At 37.0% G+C, this 20,514-nt stretch overlaps 2 protein-coding genes and 1 long non-coding RNA gene across 8 annotated transcripts in view; 1 reads left to right on the plus strand and 2 right to left on the minus strand.

Annotated features, from left to right (window-relative positions):
- The window catches only part of LOC117210326 (SPARC-related modular calcium-binding protein 2), a 34,914-nt gene extending 17,242 nt beyond the window's left edge, over nucleotides 1-17,672 (plus strand). Inside the window, exons 3-11 of one of the 3 annotated variants that reach the window (XM_033453263.1) lie at nucleotides 4,124-4,283; nucleotides 6,592-6,966; nucleotides 7,558-7,782; nucleotides 13,336-13,416; nucleotides 14,904-14,984; nucleotides 16,105-16,338; nucleotides 16,426-16,598; nucleotides 16,710-16,875; nucleotides 16,985-17,672. In XM_033453263.1, coding sequence (XP_033309154.1) covers nucleotides 4,124-4,283; nucleotides 6,592-6,966; nucleotides 7,558-7,782; nucleotides 13,336-13,416; nucleotides 14,904-14,984; nucleotides 16,105-16,338; nucleotides 16,426-16,598; nucleotides 16,710-16,875; nucleotides 16,985-17,073 — 1,584 coding nt within the window. In that variant the 3' untranslated portion in view covers nucleotides 17,074-17,672. The remainder of the gene's footprint in view (nucleotides 1-4,123; nucleotides 4,284-6,591; nucleotides 6,967-7,557; nucleotides 7,783-13,335; nucleotides 13,417-14,903; nucleotides 14,985-16,104; nucleotides 16,339-16,425; nucleotides 16,599-16,709; nucleotides 16,876-16,984) is intronic. The other 2 variants (XM_033453264.1, XM_033453265.1) reach the window with 2 other exon arrangements.
- Nucleotides 15,152-16,312, minus strand: LOC117210331. Its single transcript, XR_004488093.1, has 2 exons — nucleotides 16,180-16,312; nucleotides 15,152-15,955 (listed from the first exon to the last, which is right to left on the minus strand). It is a non-coding gene; the product is annotated as an uncharacterized LOC117210331 (long non-coding RNA).
- A 55-nt stretch (nucleotides 17,673-17,727) lies between the features above and the next one.
- LOC117210327 (cyclin-dependent kinase 9) lies at nucleotides 17,728-20,495 on the minus strand. Of its 4 annotated transcripts, XR_004488092.1 has the most exons (9): nucleotides 20,303-20,495; nucleotides 20,121-20,205; nucleotides 19,501-19,591; nucleotides 19,262-19,428; nucleotides 18,931-19,172; nucleotides 18,707-18,854; nucleotides 18,360-18,630; nucleotides 18,154-18,257; nucleotides 17,728-18,003 (listed from the first exon to the last, which is right to left on the minus strand). XR_004488092.1 is itself a non-coding variant. In XM_033453268.1 (8 exons), the coding sequence occupies exons 1-8, from the start codon at nucleotides 20,407-20,409 to the stop codon at nucleotides 18,250-18,252; spliced, it is 1,119 nt and encodes a 372-aa protein (XP_033309159.1). In that variant the 5' UTR covers nucleotides 20,410-20,495; the 3' UTR covers nucleotides 17,728-18,249. The 4 variants fall into 4 exon arrangements, 2 of the variants coding, with proteins under 2 accessions (XP_033309159.1, XP_033309158.1); XR_004488091.1 differs by having other exon boundaries at nucleotides 18,154-18,630; XM_033453268.1 differs by having other exon boundaries at nucleotides 17,728-18,257.
- Between the last annotated feature and the right edge of the window lie 19 nt (nucleotides 20,496-20,514).

Here is a 20,514-nt window from a genome sequence, read left to right on the forward strand (position 1 = left end):
CCGCATGTACATGAGACAACAGGTCACTACGGCGCCGCTTAACTAGCGTAGATAATTACTAATCGTGTTATGTCATCGCCGTTATACATATGTATTAGTTCGTCCGAACGATCTATACACACGTTATACGAAAACTATATTAAAACATAGAAGGAAATATTAATTGATTAAATTTAAATAAAGTTACTCCATCCTTTGAGAAATGGAATTCGATTGAAGAGGAACGGATCGGAGAAGAAATTGAAGGGAAGAGTACACGTGGTCGCTTGACTTTGCGATATAGTAAACAAATACGGATGACGCAAGGGAAAAATTCCAATTGTGAAAGAAATCTTCTATAGCGATCGATTTAAAGAGCATACTGGGTGTACACGGTATCGTAGACCAGTGATTTCTCGTAAATGACAAATATTTGAAAAAATTGAAGAAAAAGTTTCGACGTTTCTTACAACGTCTATTATTTGTACCATAACAAAGACGTTCGATTTCATAAATAAACTTCTTTTTTCTTTTTTTAAATTAATATATAATACACGCTACACGATGGCATGAAGCAGAGAAAATAAAAATTCAATCGACGACAAACACGTTGATCACCGTTCAACGTTAAGTTTCATCGCGACACAATTCTCAAGAGGCCAGAATTTACTTCTTTCTTTTTTTCTTCGTCGCAGCCACTTGCTTTAACTCTTGTAACTTTAATTCCTACGATTAAACGCGCGAAAGAAACGCGCGTAAAAAATGGATAGAGTCATTTGGAAGCGAAGAAAAACTCACGAGTAATTCCTCTCGTCGTAAGAAGGGGAGAAAAAAGAAGGAGGAAAAGGAAAGAAGAAGGAAAGAGCGGCAGAGATACGATTGGATGCAATCGAATGTGATTACAGCACAATTTGACGGTCGCGTGCGTCGTTTTCTTGAATCGCGTCCACGGTGGCGCCAAGCGTGCAATCGTCGAGCGCACGTTCCTCGTTCGTGTTAGCATTCAACGCGTAACCCCGATTATTCTACGCTACACCGCGTTGCACTCTGCCTATTATGCGTACATATATTGCATCGCGTTGCGTGCACGCGGTGTAACGCATTCTCGAGGAACGAGGGTGCGTGCTACCAATCGGGCGCCACCTCCGGTTACGATTATCCGCTGGATGGATCGGTCCGAGAGTCTTCGTTTCGAGGGAATTCCGTTATTACAAACCGGCGGCCCTCGATCGGGCTCCTTTTGACACCGTTATATCTCGCTTCTCGATCGTTCGCCTTTTATTTGCTTATCGAACACGCCGCCCACTCGTGAACATCGAATTTGATTTTATAGCTTCTTACGGCAGTCGGAAACGTATTTTTAATGGACCATATATCTACCTCTGTCGATAAGTAATAACGTTTAATACGTTCGTGGTATCGAGGATGAATTATATTCCTCGAAGATTGTGGGAAGTTCGGTTTCTTGGTCGTCGTTCGTAGAAGTCACAGCGTAGGCAGGCTAAATCGAATGTATTTTTTCGGAGCGCGTACACGCGTAAATATACACCTCCGATGGAGAATTAACACGTCCGTGGTTTTAAGAGAGAATTATCTTGAAAATTGTATACAAATTGCTTTCCTGGCTTCCCTCTTAAGAGTCGAAACGGCGTCAGACAAAATTTTATAGAAAATCCTTCGTGTATATTTTAGAGTACGTAGCATAAAATGTAATAAGTGTACTTTTTATAATATTCACGTAAAAGATGGAATCTACAAACGATACTGGATTATACGAACGTCCTAAGGGAATTTATCGATTGGATCTATAACTTGAGTGACTTAGGTAACTACAGTAGGAGTTCTAGTGCACGACGTTTCCTGTCGTTAAAAGGATTTTAACGTACGAAATCGCCCTGTTTGGAAAACGACGTCCTAGTCGTGTTAATTGTTTCCTCCTTCAAAAGTTTTCTCCTATCCAATTAGATATAAGTGCTCGTCGAAGCTTAAGATTCTTCGTTGTTCGACAGGAGTTTCTAATAAAAGATGGAAATATCAAATTTGCAAAATCGCCAGGCAAAGTGATCTCGCGCTAACGATTACTTTCCTCCTTCGAGCCTATCTCTAACTTCTCTCCTCTCTTCCTTACTACGTCGATCGTCGTAGAATGTGTATCTACTATCGTAAAACTGTCGAAGTTAATTGAATTAAAAGGTACTCAGAATGATTTATACGGCCGTGTCGTTGCAGCAGTCGCATCGTTTCACATATCGAACGATTACGTTTATTCAAATAAAAGCGTTATGCAGGAAAGGCACGTAGGAAATGACGACGAGGCAACGACGACGACGACGACGACGATATTTCACCGACGGTAATTAGCAGCGTATTTCTCGACGATACATTCAATCATTTCAACGAGCGTAATTACTGACACGGTCGTACGTTCAAGATCGTAAATCGGGTTTTACATTCCGTGCAATGCAAATGCATGACGTAATGATCCAGGCGCCTCTTCTGATGGATTCGAGGCGCCTTCTTTACTGTACAGAGGCGCCTCCTCCGTGTTAAAGACGCCTCTGTTCCAGGCTATTACCAGTGAATCATTCCTGTAGTACAGAGGATTTCGATTCAGGAATTTTCGTGTAGATATTTGCATCGAGTCGTGTCGTTTAAAATTAATTAAAATAAATCGCACGTTCTGTACGTGTCTACACTGTCGCCTGTGTGACAGTTGGCGAGTGATCAGCCTACTCATCGAAAACATGCTTACATTAGTACTCTGTAGAATCGATGTAAAATATACATTTTATTTATAGAAATGTTAAACATCTATCTTTGCATGTAGATCATTGAACATGTTGCCTGTTCGAATAACGATGTGCGTATTTTAATTGCAATTTTTCGTCCTATTGTTACCACTGTTCTCTCGGCTTTAACGACTATCATCATACGCTTTATAATATTTTATTTGTTACTTTCGATTCCCATTTATACGATTATCGTTGGAAATATCTATTTTATTTTTCCCCCCCTTTTTTTTTATCGTAAATCGTTTAAACTTATCACAGTTCTCATCGATATAAAATACTTCTTACGTGTTAGTTCTTCTTACAAATAGTTCTTAGCACGAGATAGCGTACAGCGTTACTACTCGTATTCCTAGTTTTGTAGTGATAAGATAACGCATCGTATATTTTAGAAATTACAGAACATATGTAAAGATACGAATTAAGAATTACATTACGAATGCTTACGTTCGAACGAACGTTTGTTGAAAGTTTTATCGTAATTTGAAAGTTACGTATCTACGTATCTGGTCGAGAGACAGTTACGGAGGTTTAACGTCACTTACAGAAGCTCGAAATAAAAGTTCTCCGGTGAATTTGATTTTCCTCTGAAAGGTAGGAAAACGATCCCTGTGGCCAGTTATGGTTGTAAGAAATGCGATTCGCAGTCACGCGTAAGAGGTCACGAAAGATAACATATACGCGTCAGCGATCTTCCTGGAACATCAAACGATGTTGGTGGATTCAAGGAAAATCACGAAAGAATTAGTCAGCCGGCGAAATGCTCGATCAGTTTTCATTTTCATCCTTCCTCTGTCATGTCCGTTTAAAGGGAAGTCGTCAAAATGCCAAACACTTGACTACGTTTAAGTGCTTTTGTAAAGTGATTCACAATGATTAATCATCATAGTCGAGTGACATTACTCACGGTAGGAACTTGCAGATTTACAGATAATAATGTATTTCATTTTCTAACGACATTATCTAATTGTACAGATATAGAAAAAGCATATTATAATTATAGAAGAATTAAATTAACTTTACACGTTGCTATTTTTAATGGAAGTAGTCATCAAGAGATATTTGATATGCGGTATAGGAAAAGTTAACAGCAACTAACTGATTATTGTTGTTGTTCCACATTATTAAGTTATAAATTCAAAAATATATACATATTATTGAAAATAAAAGAAATATATATATATGCACTTTGTTCTTTAGATTTGTTTGATTTAATTTGGAGAAATAAATGATTTTTGAGCGATATCCTAATAAAAATTGGAGAAAAAGCTGGTTACACGTTTTATACGATTGTACTGGTAACATGAACGTTTCACATACATAATTGTGCATCATGTGTGGGTCGTGTGTTTTAGGAGGAGTGCAGAAAAAGGATAGCCGAATGTACAATGAGTGACGGTGCAAGTACACCGGTATGTGGGAGCGACGGTGTTACGTATTCGAGTCAGTGTCGGGTCATCTCGAAGCAGTGTCAAGGCATGTCTATTCTTATCAAACACACTGGCCCTTGTCCAGGTAGGGTGATGCATTCTTCTCGTAATAGTGTTAGTGATTATTACTGTACCTTCGCCATGTAGTCGCATTAGAATAACTTCGTCAAAGGAATAATTATTATCAGAAACTAGAATTCCATCCGATTTCTTTTCATCGTTAACTTTTAACAAATCGCGACCTTAAGATAGCCACAGTTAAAGAAGAAATATCGAAATTCAGTAACAGATATAATATAAGAGTTAACAATCACCAAAACCCACTAGTTACTCAATTACTTGACACGACGGATCAGATCCCCAGGCTAAAAGGACATTACCCTTTAGATTTAACGGGGTGTCCTGAATTAGAATGTTCTAAAACAACGTCTTTTTGTGATTTTTTTTTTCTTTTAGAAGGGAAAGAAAGAGACGAAGTTATTGAATTTTGAGGTATGGTTTTATATACAGGGTGGTTGGTAACTGGAGGTACAAGCGGAAAGGGGGCGATTCTACGCGAAAAAAGAAGTCGAAAATATAGAATAAACATTTTTCATTCGAGGCTTTGTTTTCGAGAAAATCGACTTTGAATTTTCGCTCGGTACGCCTGCACTTTATCGCGTCTCGTTATAACGGATCTCACTGTAGATCGTTGTCTCGATGGAAAAATTTAAAAAAAAAATGTTTATTCTATATTTTCGACTTCTTTTTTCGCGTAGAATCACCCCCTTTCCGTTGGTAATGAGTTACCAACCACCCTGTATATTTAACGAATACAAACAAATTTTGTTTAAAGTAAAAAGAAAATTGTAACAGATTTCTAAGCCTATTTCATGGGCTGCAGTTTTCAATCGGCGGGGAAGATCCACCGCGTAATTCTTGTCCGAAACAAAAAACCAAAAAAGGGATTAAATTATTATATATTTTTCTTCTCGATGAACTAAAAAAGTTTGTAAAAAAGTTGATTTAAATAATTGTTGTAGCACCTTGAAGTTTATTTTCTCTTTTTAGAAAACACATATTTTCTTTAAACCCGCCAAAATTTTTAATTTCACAGCATTTTCTGCCTTTCTTTTTAGTTCATCGAGAAGAAAAATTTATAATAATTTAATCCTTTTTTGGTTTGTTGTTTCGGTCAAGAATTACGAGGTGGATCTTTCCCACCGATTGAAAACTGCAGCCCATGAAATAGGCTTAGAAATCTGTTACAATTTTCTTTTTACTTTAAACAAAATTTTTTTCTATTCGTTAAATATGTATAGAACCATACCACAAAATTCGATAACTTCATTTCTTTCTTTCCCTTCTAAAAAAAATCACAAAAAGACGCTGTTTTAGTACATTCTAATTCAGGACACCCTCTTAGGCATTAGATTCAACTAGAATCAAACATACGATAAACACTTATTAAACACGATATAGTACCACGCCAGAATAATTTACCTATAATTCTCAATGAGAATTGATTGTAAAATTCTTCCAAATAAATAAAAGAAAAAAAAAGTTTAGCAAATGAAATCTTATACTCGCTAGAAGAGATCCTAAGGATAATCAGATAACTAGACTTTCGAATTTCTTGTTTCGCGAGCGTAAAAGCTTGCCTTTAAATAATTCATAAGAAACGTAATTCTTCCTAATGGCTAGATCTTAAATTTAATCATAATTACGCGTAAAACGTTTCAAGTGCTCACTCCTTCTTTTATCCTTATCTCGATCCTTTCGCTAGAATGGAGCTAGCTATCTATCGTTCCTGTGCCATAACTTGCTACACCTGATAAAAAAATATATCGTTGCACTTTCAATTACTTCTATTAGCTTATTTATATCGTCGTATATATTTATATCGATTTGTCACTTAACAAAATTATTTGTTTATTTATTATTTCGATAGTTACGCTCGAATTGATTTATCAATCGATGTATCAACGTTGTAACTATAAAAGCAATACATTTTTTAAATACGTAGTATGTATATAAATATATTAGAATTACAAAATATATGACAGACTGATGGTACATCTTTTTTCTTTTTATTCGCAAGTAGTTTACAACCAATTCTCATTGAGAATTATAAGTAAATTATTCCGGCGTGGTACTATAACGTGAATAATAAGTGATTATCGTATGTTTGATCCTAACTGAATCTAACGATGGTAAAATAGCATAAGATCTAAAATACGATACAAACGATCATTCTCTTTCGCGTTACGCGTCAAATTTTTGCAAATACAAGGACTAGGTACCGAAAGATAAATATAATTAGTATGACAATCGTGCATGCTGAAAGATGCGCGTACATTTACGAAAATAACGATATCTAACAAAGAACAATATGATGGAACCTGTTCATCTAGAGACACCAGCATGCTTCTCCGCAAGACTGACTGCCAGGCCGGGTGCACGACCAGTCTGTCGTTCGGATGGCACTTACGCACCGGTGCAATGTCACGAGGAAACCGGGTACTGTTGGTGCGTGACGCCGCAGGGCAGACCACTGCCCGACACCTCGGTAAGAAACGAAAGACCAAGATGTGTGAAAAAACCTGGTCCCAGATCTACTGCTTCCACCAGGAGCGGCCAAAGGAGGCGCTCGCCGAACTGGAAGCAGCGAAGGCAGTATAGCAGTAAGCATAGGAATACGTGTGATCGAGCGGAAAAGTCCAAGTTCAACGGGAACCTGATCGAAAACTTCAAGATCGAGTACAGGCGGACGAACATCTCTGCCGATGGTGAGGATTCAAGAAGAAACATCGTGACGCGTATTTAAGCTTATCGACGAGAGGGTCGTTAGGAAGATTTTTGAAAATATCTTAGCGATTCGTTTTGTTTCTGATCGGTGTCTTATTCGAAAGGAAATATGAAATTGCAAGCTGCAGAATTCCTAAAAATATATACACGTAGAGTCTATATCTTCTTCCTTCGGCGTCTTGAATGTCTAACTGTTATCTCAATCGAAAAAAAAAAAAAGAAAAACACTAAGCCATAGCGCACGATAATTGTTAAATATAGCGTATGACTAGGACAGTGATCCTATGATTTGTAAAATTCTGAAAAATATATGTAAAATCTATTTCTCTTCTCTTTCCTCCAATGAATTATGTATCGTATAAATTAGGAGGATAAGTGTATGCTTGATCTTGAAATATTTGCGTATTTCTCGCGGTTGCTTGTTCTAGAATTAAATAGACAAGTTTAAAAATATAATTTAAAACAGTGTCTCTCCTCGATAATGTTCAGGATGATAGAAATAGAAATGTCTAAGAAATACACGAGACGTTATATGTTTTCGCTATTGACTTTTATTCGTTCTTTTTAAACAGGCGACAAAAATGTAGAAAGAGTATTGTCGTGGAAATTCGTGACACTGGACAAAAATGGGGATGGATACCTGGATAGGGCGGAGTACAAGGAATTGAGGAGGCTTGCGAAGAAGGCGGTAAGGCCGAAGAAATGTGCTCGCACGTTCGCCCGCACGTGCGACCTAAATCGGGATTTGAAACTCTCTAGGCAAGAATGGGGTGCCTGCCTTGCGAACGACTTCACTCGTAAGTTTAACACGTGGTGCACGTGCATCTCACACCATAAAGGCAAAATCTCGAGGACCTTTTTTCGGCCTCTTGGACCACGCTTGCACGGACCAACGATTTTTCTTCCCTTCTTCCAACTTGAACGATTGCTTAAACGAGCCTGTCTATCTCGATATATTTGTTACGATATATATTTCGAGCATTCGATACGATACGATATATTTTCTTTCTTTTATTACGTTTCAAAGAGATTTTCATCGAGAACGGTACTGTTGAACCCGGGATTATCAATTCGAGCTGCAAACACTTGCTAACGCCGCTTTCCTGGTAGGCGAGAGTTCTCAAGGTCACAGCCGAGGTTGTTGAGTGCATAAATCAGTTTTGAACACGTTGATATTTGCGAAGCGGCGCCACGCTCTTGCGCCACGAAACATCGTCTCCTCTAGGATCGTTATTTCGATATACAGGCTGATTCAAAAAACGAACTATCACAAGTCACGTAACTCTTTTTTATAGACAAATATAAAAAGGGGTTTCTTTCCTCTCATGTTGGTTCCAGAGAGAATTATCCGGATTTTCTGAATCATCCTGCGAGATCTCGCATACCATCGAACATGGAATAAAAATTCCTTTCGTTAATGAAATTCAAGATCCCGATGCGTCTCTTATGTAATCGGAGAAGGAACGTAAGAAGGGATCCAAGATCGTTTTCGTGCAAGAATAAAACACCATAATGTTAATTCCAACGTACCGTACGCCACTGTGATCCACGACGAACAACGAAAGTTATCGTAGTAAAGAAATTCTTCGCCAATTGTAAAACAGTAAACTGATATCGCGGGCAGAATAAATTCGTGGATACAGCTTTTATGGCGATCGTAAATCGGGATTAACATCACCATTTGTACTTAACGCTGCCTAACATGCGCTAATCTACTCGCGTGGCATTGCAATCGAGCGATTACTGCGCATGATGCTCCTCTTTTCTCGTTTCCTGGGTCAGGTTGCCTTGCTGGGTCGCTTCTAAACGTATGCATGTATTTTGTTATAACCCACAAATCACCATCAAATTCTAAGCCTTTCCCTTTCGTTGAAAGTAACATCAGGTTAAAAAAAGAACGAAGAGAGAAAAGAACGTTTCAAGCAGTTTCAATGAAATGCAAATTTGTCGAAGCTGTAATCGTCGGTGATTAAATTACAAGCATCTAGGAAATGCGCACAATTTATTATTTATCCGACAAACGGACAAAGCGATATATCTCTTGCAAAAGAAGCGTAATTTATTCGATCGTGACGAAGTAACGCGACACAACATTCTTCGCATAGTTCCATCGTTTTGTTCGACGTTTTAACGATCTCCATCTACGTATAAACGTTCGCCTTTCGAAATGAAAATTCATTTTTTTTCTATCTTTTTTCCATTTGCCGATCAGTATGGCATTTTAACGTCGTCGCGCGACGATACAACGATCGCAAATGTTTGAATAATATAGCATCCTTCGTTGTGTTTTTATGTTCATTGTATATGGAATTAATTTTAACCGACGTGTAGCGTTTCGTTTAGGCACTCTGTTGCGACACCGCGAATATTACATTTATCTGTTTTTCAGAATGTTTGCTTATGTTCGCCTAGTTTCAACATTCCGCGATTATTTTCACGCAGTTCTATGAATTTTTTGATATTTCTAAAAGTTATTAGCAAAGTCAACTACGTCGCGGTAACAAAATATTCTAAAGTTTCGTTCGTTCTTTGTCTTTCTATTATACGTAAAATTAAAGTAATCGTAAAATGGTACCTTCTGCAAAATTCGCGCAATCTACAAGTCTAATGTCCTACGAAATTAAAATTCAGTCGGAAAAGCACGATTGATTAAAGTCTGATCGGCAAAACTAGTGCAAACTTTCTAATTCAATCACGTTTCGATTCATCCATTATTCATTGACAGAAGGAAACACGAGGAGTAAGAAGAAAAAAAAAAAAAGACAAGGAAAGTCCGCTTCTAATGACACGTTTGAAGCTTCGTTTCCCATAAAATCGAGTTCGGAAATTTGTATCGCGCGCCTGTACATATGTATATAGTCATTCATTGTTATCATACCACTGTATTTCTCATCATCTATGTATGTATGTACATCTACACAGGTACTCATAGCGTTAGGTGTATAGTTTTAGTATTAGATTCATCGAACCTTGTCTCTTTATTTCACCGTGTCAAGTAGATCCAGAAAATTTGTATTCGAACAATCGATGCTACGACAAATTGATCGGAGAGCCTGTTGCGTGATCCAATTACCATTACGTCGTAGTGTACGTACTAACGAAACATGACAAGCAACCGGAATTGCCAGACTCGATTCTCTCGTATAAGAAAATTTACTTGTAACAAGTTTGCAATCGGAGCAAAGACTCGCAAGCAAACGATCTCGAGGCTCTTACAGTCTGGTTCGTCAGCATTGTCCGAGGCTTTCCGGTTAAAGTCATGTCCTAACTAGAGAAATTACTTCCCGATATTTCGCCACAACGTACCAGCAACTGCGCGTCTTTACAAACCTTCGACAAAGTCAATTACGACGCTGGCAAAACGCACGAGGAAGCAATTCTTCTGGAACACAGCTTCGACCTAGAAGACTCGAAACATTTAAGAGCAAATTTTAGAAATCGATCGATTCTCTTGTTCGGCGTAAAATCGTGAACGTAAATTTGTCGATTCGCTAATGAAAAGGCTTAAATTATTGTGCAAGAGAACCCGGATAATAGAACGCTGGACGTTTCACCGTGAACCAGCAAACAATGACGTTCGGTTGGAACCTCTTTTTGGGGGGCAGTCGCGCGATAACCCCGGCAGATAGTTTGAAACAGCGATCATCGCGGTTGGCGTAGGCGCGGATTTACGAAGCGACGCGTCGCGCGGGCGGTCATTCTCGTAGGCTAACCGCGAGTACCGCATGTACACGAGGTCAATTGCTTCAATTCCACGGTAGCCGGTCGCAGTGTGGGCAAACTTCCGGCAGGATTCACGAATGTTAAGCGGGTCGACTATAGAAGACGGCCCTTGGCGTGCGCGACATCCTGTCCCGGCCACCGTTTGTAATTTATACCACGATTTAGACGCCGAGACGACGACCGCGACGACGATCTTCCGGTATTATCCTCCAACGACGCGCTATAACTGACACGCTTTGCAACGGTTTTATTTATTGCCGGATCCGAGAACTCCCAACTAGTTGTGACCGCTATTTCCTCAACGTTATCCACATTCTTGTCGAGACAATGCGAACGATAAAGAGGAAGCAATAAGCAACGTCGTGAGATAATAGCTTCATCCAGACAATCCATCTTTAATCGATTATTTTGAACTTTCAGATCGAGAACCTTTCTCTTCTGTCGTAGAAATTATACGTCGTTCAAGTACAAGATTCGTATATACGTAGTCGCGATGTCTCCTTTTCACTTGTACGACACACGTAATTCTTACCGAAGGTGAGACAGACAATAGGTGCTGTTTTCTGGTATCTTTTTACTTATCTCGCGAGTTAGATTTGTCTTTTAACTGAATAGGCAAGTCACGTACGTTTTCAAATTTACCGTAATATCGAGAAGTTAGGATAATTTATGTATCTCGAGGACAAAGGAGTAGATGTTGTTTGAGGAATACCGTCGTGTATCGATCAATCGTAGAACGCTGCTTTAACCCCGTGCTTCTTTCTGTCTTCCAAACAGGTAGTTTGCATCGGTATAAAAGTATTGGAGAACACGTAGATTGGCTGATACGTAGTATCGTAGTCAATTGCATGTTAAGTAATCACGTTCGATCTAGGATTCTCTGGTATCGACTCGTGTGACCCGGGAATAACTTGCAGTTATCGGCTATTGACAACTTTATGCAACCGCGATTCTTCCACTTGCCTCGATTCTTCGTAGAATTCACTTCACTTTGCTCGCAATGTCTTCGTAGAGAACGTAGAGTAAAGATAAAACGATCGTGTCTAGCTCTTGCGTAGTACACTGTGAAATAACACTTTATGCACGGACGAGCATGCACTTTGTCGATTCCCCGAGCTAAGATCTCCGATCGAAGCGCGTAGACAGCGGAAACTTGAGAACCGCGTTCGGAGAAAATTTTCAGACGATTCCAGACGGCTCGCGCTTTCGTCTCTCAGAGTCCCGCAATTCTCGTGTTTCCGCAGTTCCAAGATCCTCGTATTTTCAAGTTCTAAAATGCCAAAGATCTCTAGTAGAAAGATATTCTGTGTAAAAATACCTCTGTCGCTAACGAACAGTCTCAACCATTTTCTCCGAATGCGTATTCCTATGGTTAAACCCTTAGAGTGCTGAATACTCGCGACCTATGCGGTCCGTACGGACGGCGCGTGGCCAGCGCTGACGATCGCTGTGGACGGAGTACTTTTTCGCTAGACTGAACTCTGTCGATTGACTATTCAAAGCGCAAATCGCAATATGTTATAGTAATTCTTTTACACGAGATTAAACGATTCAAGAGCGTTGTTTTTTAGTATTAATTATTTGTTATAAACATTGAAATTTACAGTAAACTAGAATTTGGGCAATAAACTAGAAAACGATAAACTAGAAAACTAAATTTAGCAAATATAACACGAGTTAATAATTCGGTTGTGCGTGAAAAATTTCAAAACAATTATCGATATCTGCATTCGACGACAATTATCCGCATTCGTATCGCGTGTCGCTACTTCTCTTATTTTTCGCACAAACGACACATTTTCTTCTTGACAATCGTGTGGTGCCGGCACGATTAGGGCATTTCGATGGAAAATGCCTATCGATTAAACGAAATGGTAAATCCTCGGACTTTCTCTTTCCTCCTCCTCCTACCATGCTTCTACGTTGGAAATATTTTCGTAAAATGTCTCTTATCGACGCTAAATGAAATTCGCTAAATCTTTGTCTCGAAGCGGTAGATTTTTGATATAAAATATATGCATTATATACAAGGAATGAATTTATATTTATCTCGCACAAACGTAATAGTATTACTTCTGCGTAGGTGTTGGGAAAAATTGGCATACGCGTATATGCGTCCTTAGTCCATGCCGGACACTTACAGAAAACGCATATGTGTGTCCTTAGTCCACACCGATAGCTTTCGCCAGACGCATATACGCGTCCATAGCACTCTAAGGGTTAACGTGTACATCGCATGGTCTTCACTGACCAAGTCAGCGCATGAAGTTGATCCGAATCCTTCTGACAAACTTACCTACCGGTGAACAAACTAAACAGGATCTTCCACCATTTAGAAAGAACAAAATTACACTCGTATATGTAGAGTTCTGTTACACGTAAGAACGCTGGAAATTGTTTGGGGTACGTGCTAAAGTGAGAGAGAGAGAGAGAGAAAGAGAAAGAGAGAGAGAGAAAGAGAGAAAGAAGGGAGTCCTGCCTGAGAATTCTTAGTGACCAACCCTACTATTCGATGTTCGCCACCGCTCGCTGCTCTGCTAGCAAAACCTGCGATGCGCGAATGACAAAAAAACATTGTACATATAGGTAAGGCCGGTCGGCTGAGTGACATCATTGTTATCATTTAGTACGTTTGTTCTTGTCGCTGAACCCCGCAGACGAGCGCCCCGAGGTCCCTGAGGCCCAGAGGACCCGGGTCATGGACCAAGGTGAGTCCTAGTTCTGCACATCAAACACACCACTGTCACGTCATTTTTACGTTATTTCTTCCTCTCAAATCTATCGCTTATCGTCATTATCCATTCGCTTGTCACGGGGATCCTTGTGAATTCTTTTACCACGTTAACACGGTACTCGTTAGAAACATACGCGTGTAAAGCTTGGGAAATTTTCTCATCGAACATCTCATCGATTTGACGTATTTCTTTCATTCGTTTCGAGATACTTTTTCTACTTTTCTCTCTTTATCGTTGTCTCTATGTTTCATTCTCTTAACGTACTAATTAATAACGAACACCTGATTTTGAATATACGATACAGACGTTCTTGGCTAACTTGATTAAAAAGTTGTTTTTGCTTTGAGAAAGTTGCCCAAGATATACATGGAGTGAAAGAGATTTACGAGAGAAAAACGTCGTAACCTAATTTGTTTTTATAAGTTTTTCAACGATCGCTTTGCAACGTGAGATATCGCCAAATAATCGTCCGTCTATTCAGAGACCTCGATTGCTCTATAAACTGTGAACGCGATAATGGAAAACATCGAATCGCAAAGATATTCCTATCTGACGATATTTTCTCTAATAAATAGAAATGTACAAAGCGAGAAATATTGTTACAAAGTATCATTTTGTTAATATGGAGACGTGGAAAAATCCGCAGGAATCCCCGTAGCAGGCTTACTCCAAAAACTGTTCTTTTCATTTCTCATATTCTCTATATAGCTAAAAACATGTATATTTATATTTCAGAAGAAAATATCGATTTCCTTCGTGACAAACGACTTCGATTTATTCATACAGTTTCAGGGAACGATAAACTCGTTTAAAACGATTCTATTCTATAAGTACGTTCGAATCTATCTAATTAATAATAAAAAAAAAAAAAATAATCTTTCTGTAATTATTTTCTTAAAATCGTGCGTCACCACCCATTCGTTCATCTAAATCGATAGGATCTTGTAAAGAATTTTTGTAAAGATTTGAGAACGGAAAGAGGCAGCCAGCATATACCGAACTTACAATTCGCATTTATTCTAATATCATGCATGTGCTGTATAAAAGAAAAGAGAATGGAAAAAGGAAAACGTGTATGCGTCTGTGTGTGAATCTTATTGTTTGTTGGGTGGTGACGGTCTTTCCGAAATTATTCTAAAGAGCAAACGTGCTACGTCGTGATAATCAACGAATGTAAATACGAGTCTCTTTTTCTAAATTATCCGCTGCATTAACAAATCCTGCGAAACGATCGCAGATTGTACACAGAGATATAAAATTTTCAGTGTACAACGATATAGAAATAAACAACATGTCATAGTTAAAGGAAAAGAAAGAGAAACGCTATCCTTGTATATAACAATTAACATTAATCTCGCGATTTCGGTGAATGGGCCGATTATTACCATTACTTTGTTGATTCAGTGGAAAGAACAAAGATTCGACGAGGATACATACTACATATTTTCCGTTTTTCACAGTATTGAAAGGCAATCCTGCTCCGGCGCATTCTCGACCAACGTTCAAAGATGATCCAACCGATACGAAAGAGGATAGCGACGGTGAGATCTTTGTACAATTTTTAAATTTTCTGATCTAATCTTTTCAATTTCTTGATTTAAACAATCGTAATTATATCTTAAATAACTCATAATAGTTTCTACAACTTTAAGAATCATATTATAGGATTTTCTATTTATTTAGAAATATTAGAAATTAGGCTTTCCAATGATTTCTATATAACAAGTTTATTGATAGATAGATTTGCAATGGATTAAACAGGAAACGATGGTTGTTTAACGCGGAACTAAATACAGTAACGTGCTACAACTAAGACGACTAAATGGGTAATTCACAACTCACAACTCATAGCTTGTTGCGAATTATCGACTAAAGAGCGACCGGTCAGGTCGATACCGCGAACCTTGAATGAATTTAACGCTCAAAGTGGAGCAGATTTAATAGATCGAGTGTTAGTGTAATTTGGCACTTCGTTTGTACTTGTTGTATACAAGCAAAATTTGATGTTCTGAACACGACGGTTGTAAGATCTTGTTGATACTTCCTATCAGCCATTGAGTCTTATCCGTCCATCGTGTCAACCCGACCGGGGGTTATTCCTGGGATTTTCCCTAATCTCTGAGTCGTCAGGTTTACAGTTCGGGGAGGACAGATAATTCGGAGTTTTCCAATGAATGGAGAGATGCTGTCCGAGCCATAAACGGAAGGCCATTCAAAATCCCGAACGTAGCTTACAACTCATAACAACTCGGCAACTCATTCGTCCTTCTCCCTTAGGAGTCCCTTTGTTCTTTCTCACAGCCACAACACGTACATGTTCCTCAATTGTCTTCGGTCATGATTACCTAGACCTCTTTTCCGCATAACTATTCGACTGAAGGACCGACGACTCATTGATGGGCCGCTCGGCCCATTGAAGTTTTCAGACTCTTTTGGCCTAACGATACCTTAGGCTTTCTCGCAATATTGTTTATGGTTCACCTGATATTTCTTAGGCCATTTGTCCACGATACTGCAACATTAATAATAAGTTAATATAGCTCTTATTAAGTGTAAAATTTTCATTGTCTTGCGTTATTTTATTTTTAATTATTACAAATACAAACCTATGTATTTTGAAGGAACTATGAAATTGATAAAATACCGATATGTAATTTACAGCAAACGATTGTTTAACGGACAGACGATCCGTATTAGAAGACGAGAGGCAACATTCTCAAGAGAAATTTTATGTACCTGAATGTACACCTGACGGAAGGTATCATCGAGTGCAGTGTTATTCTGGTTATTGTTGGTGCGTGTACCAGGATACTGGCAAACCGATACCCGGGACATCTTCCAAAGACCGTACTCCAAATTGTAATCCAGTACCTATTCCTAGCAGACCTATGAAAGGTAACTGAATCACGTTATTCTGCCTTGTTTTACTTATTTATTCCCATAAAAATACGTCTGATCAAATATTTTTAATTTCGGCATTAGGTTGTCCTGAACAAAAGAAACAATTGTTTCTACGAGATTTAATGGACTTAATGCAGAAAAAGATGAAGGCCTCCGGTACAGATTCGGATGAAACGACAGCTAAGTGGCAAGCTTCGAAAGAGGAGCAAATAGCAACTTGGCATTTTGTCATGCTTGATAAAAACAAAAATAAGGTAAGGACAGAAGATGTTTTTGAATGAATGACATTCTTAAATATTTATGTTAACTTACACTGGTCAATTTGATAAAACCAGGTGCTCTATTTGTCATATTTCTTCTCTTAGGTTCTAGAGAGGAAAGAATGGAAAAGTTTCCGCACGATGGTAGCGAATAACAGGCAGCTTCAAAGATGCGGAAAAAGGCTTCCTAGATACTGTGATATCAACAACGATAGAAAAATCAGCATGACAGAATGGTTCAGTTGTCTAAATGCTCAACGACCTACGACACGTAATTATTTTCATTACAAATACGTATATTTGATTCGCTTGGGAATGCATAATTTTGCAACAATCAGAGTTGTTCTTCTCTTAAATTCGTGAATATGAAATTATTTCAGCTGAAAGTACGGAAAAATCATCAACGAGTAAACCCAAGAGAATGGGCCCAAATCCGTTGGATCAATTTCTTAAAAACGACGATGATTAGAAGTATATGTGATATGAATGTGTGTTCGTCATTTCATCCATATGTTGTAGTGATCATTCATCTAGCATGTGGATCGCAACGACGGAACTTTCAAAAGAAAGCCAATTACTGTGTTAAAAAAATTTTATTTGTATTTTTATATCCGGTGATAAATATCACTCATATCATTTTATTTTTAATATGGATCATATTTCTGTACCTCACAGATATTGATAATTCGATAGTGTAGTTTAGCATAATGATGATATATATAGCTGTAAGAATAAAAAGTAACAAAGTATTACGGGCATACAGTCGTGTACATATTTAAAAAAATTTTTTCTTGTTTAAGTGCTATGTACTGCTTTCTCATGACAAAGATAGATGCAGACACGTAAAATTGAATGTACAATTGCCGAATGTGTTATTAAACTCGCTAAATGTCTCGCTCTTTGTTCCATGAGTACTACAAACAATTGTTTAATTTAGGTTTAATTAAATTTAATTCGTACATCTTTTAAGATTTCTACCATAATTATGAACTGTATGACACTATCGATTCATAAATCATTGTAAAGTTAAAAATTGTTTGCTGAAATAAATTTTGTTTTAACAAGATATACTTCAAAAGTATCAATTAATAGTTATTTTTAGTCCAAGAAATACTTTTAGTAAATCTATAATTTACTGGCAGTAATTACTACCTTGTGTTGTTTCGTATTGTATTTACGTGAAATTTAAATAAGTATATTAAAAGAATCCAATATATAATAACATTTGAATTCCTTAGTTGTCAAAAGAATTAAGTCTTACTCCACTTGTCAATTATGGACCTCGTTTGTAAAATTAAAATAAGGAATATATATAAAATTTCGTCTTTTCCTTCATAAATATCAAGGATCGATTAAAATATAATACATAAATAATTGAACAGAAGGAAAGCTGTCAGTTCTGAAAATATAAGGCTTAAATCAGAAGACTGTTTCCATTTGTACAAAATTTATATACATGTATATATATGTATATATGTATATATAAATATATATATAAGTATACATATACATATATATGTGTGTGTGTATAAATATAAGAAAATCTTACATCTTATCCCAATAGTTTGCATAAATTAAAGTCCCAATATTAACTTAAAATCTTATAATTATCGATGAAGTTCAAAGTCAGATATCATGTGGTTTATCAAAATTCTGAAAGATGAGAAAATATGAACGATAAAGAGCAGTCTATGCTTATATAAACAAAATATATATCCTAGAATACACGGTCTTGGTAACCACTATCAGCCATACTAGAACTAGGTTTTGCTGGCCCTCCAGGTACTTGATGATGAGGATGACGTATGTGACCAGGACGTCTTGGTGGGGCTAGGTACTCGAACATGCTCTGCGTATGTTGCGCTAACATTTTGCTGAGATCACAAGGCATCGGATCGGTCCAGAAAAAGTCATGATTCAACGCAGAATCGGAATCGAATCTTTTAGACGGATCAAGAATTAAAAGTCTATCTAACAAGTCACAGGCATAAGGATCCTTTAAATATGGTTTTAATCTGTCCTTAACCTGTGCAGAAATGTTCATTTTGAATACATTGTTTATAGATGTTACATATTTTACTGAAAATGAAAGTAGTAATTACCTTCCGTTTTTGGCCTTTGGGTAAGTCCATTTTGTTAAATAATTCTAAATTCTCTACTCCAGGCCATACTTCTGTTGTAATAGAACCACACAACTGTGAAATTAATATGAGCTGTTGTTGCTCTGTATTCCCCTGCATTATAGGTGATCTACGAAATTAAATAACGTAAAAGGATGCCAACAAAGTAATAAATATTAGTAGAAGTATCGTTTAAAAATGCGAACCTGGTCCACATTTCAGCCATAATGCACCCTGCACCCCATAAGTCTACAGGGGGTCCGTAGTTTCTATCACCGAGCAAAAGTTCAGGTGGTCTATACCAAAGAGTAACAACTCTGTTTGTATAACGGTTTGGCTGACCATTTTTATTTGCACTAAATGCACGAGCTAAACCAAAGTCGGCTAATTTCAATATACCATTTTTGGTGATCAAAACATTTGCAGCCTTCATATCTCTATGTAAAATCTATTAAAAGGTTGTAAAAATTAATATATAGTTGTTACTTACAATATAGAATCTTTTTTTCATTAATTATACAATTTAAATATGCTTACCTTATTGCTATGAATATAATAAAGACCATTTAACAACTGTTGCATAACTTTTTTAATTTCTCCTAAACTAAATTTGACATTTACATTTGACAATAATCCAGCTAAGTCATGTTCGCAAAAGTCAAATACAAGATAGAACGTAGAACGATAACGATTATATTGAGTTGCTAAAACAAAAATTTTCACAGAGTTATTTAGTTATATATTATCTATATTACACAATAATATCAAATATCTACCTCTTGTCCTACATATTTCTATTAAATTCACTACATTTTCATGTTTCAATAACTGCAATATCCTTATCTCTCTTAAAGCAGTTATAGGGAACTGTAAACAAAAAAAAAATGATTAATGTTATGTTATTGTACTTATGCGAAAAGGATTGAAACGACATCTTAGGTTGTTTATTTACACATCTTTCGTTAATTTTCATATAAGGTATATACTACATATTTTAATTTAACCCATTAAGGACCGATATTGGGATAATGTAATGTGTCATTAGAAACTTTTTTCAATCTATTTTTACTATTAATTTTTAATTTTTAACGTTAGTGTTTAATGTATCTATAAAAGGGAATTTCAAAGATTCACTTAATATACTTTTTTGTCATTATTTCTTCTACTTCTTTGTCATGTAGATTGTAGAATATTATAAAATTTACAGAAATTGAAGTATTTATAACATTATGATGAGTTATAGAAAATGAAATAAAATTATAATAAAATATTGTTTTTATACTATAATAATAAAACATTGTTCTGTATAATATTTAATATACTTGTGTAAATAGACGAAATGAAAAAGAAAATGGAAATATACGTTAAACGATCAAATATTTGAATGTATACATACCCCTTCCTTTTCATTGTCCATCAACACCTTTTTCATAGCTACGAATTTTTTACTACAATTCTTATCCCTAGCCTTGAACACCTCCCTACAGAACGGTCATGAAAATAATAACATGAAAAATAATTTTTCACTCGTATACGATTATAACCCAAAGGCGAGTGAAAATTTTCTATCAATCTTACCCGAAGGTGCCTTGGCCAATTTTCGCAACTTTTTCATATTTCGAGGATTCGTCGCAATGGGGAAAATCAAATTCTTCGATGTATTTCTCTTTTTCTTTCGTGTTCATCTTCGATATTCGTGTAGTAAATATGTAGAACTTCGGCAACAGAATAACATCGTAACGAAGAACGCGATTAACCACAAAATATTTGACAGAATATTGGTATATCTG

This window comes from Bombus bifarius, unplaced genomic scaffold (genome assembly GCF_011952205.1).
Source record: "Bombus bifarius isolate JDL3187 unplaced genomic scaffold, Bbif_JDL3187 scf7180000008199, whole genome shotgun sequence".
NCBI classification, from domain to species: domain Eukaryota; kingdom Metazoa; phylum Arthropoda; class Insecta; order Hymenoptera; family Apidae; genus Bombus; species Bombus bifarius.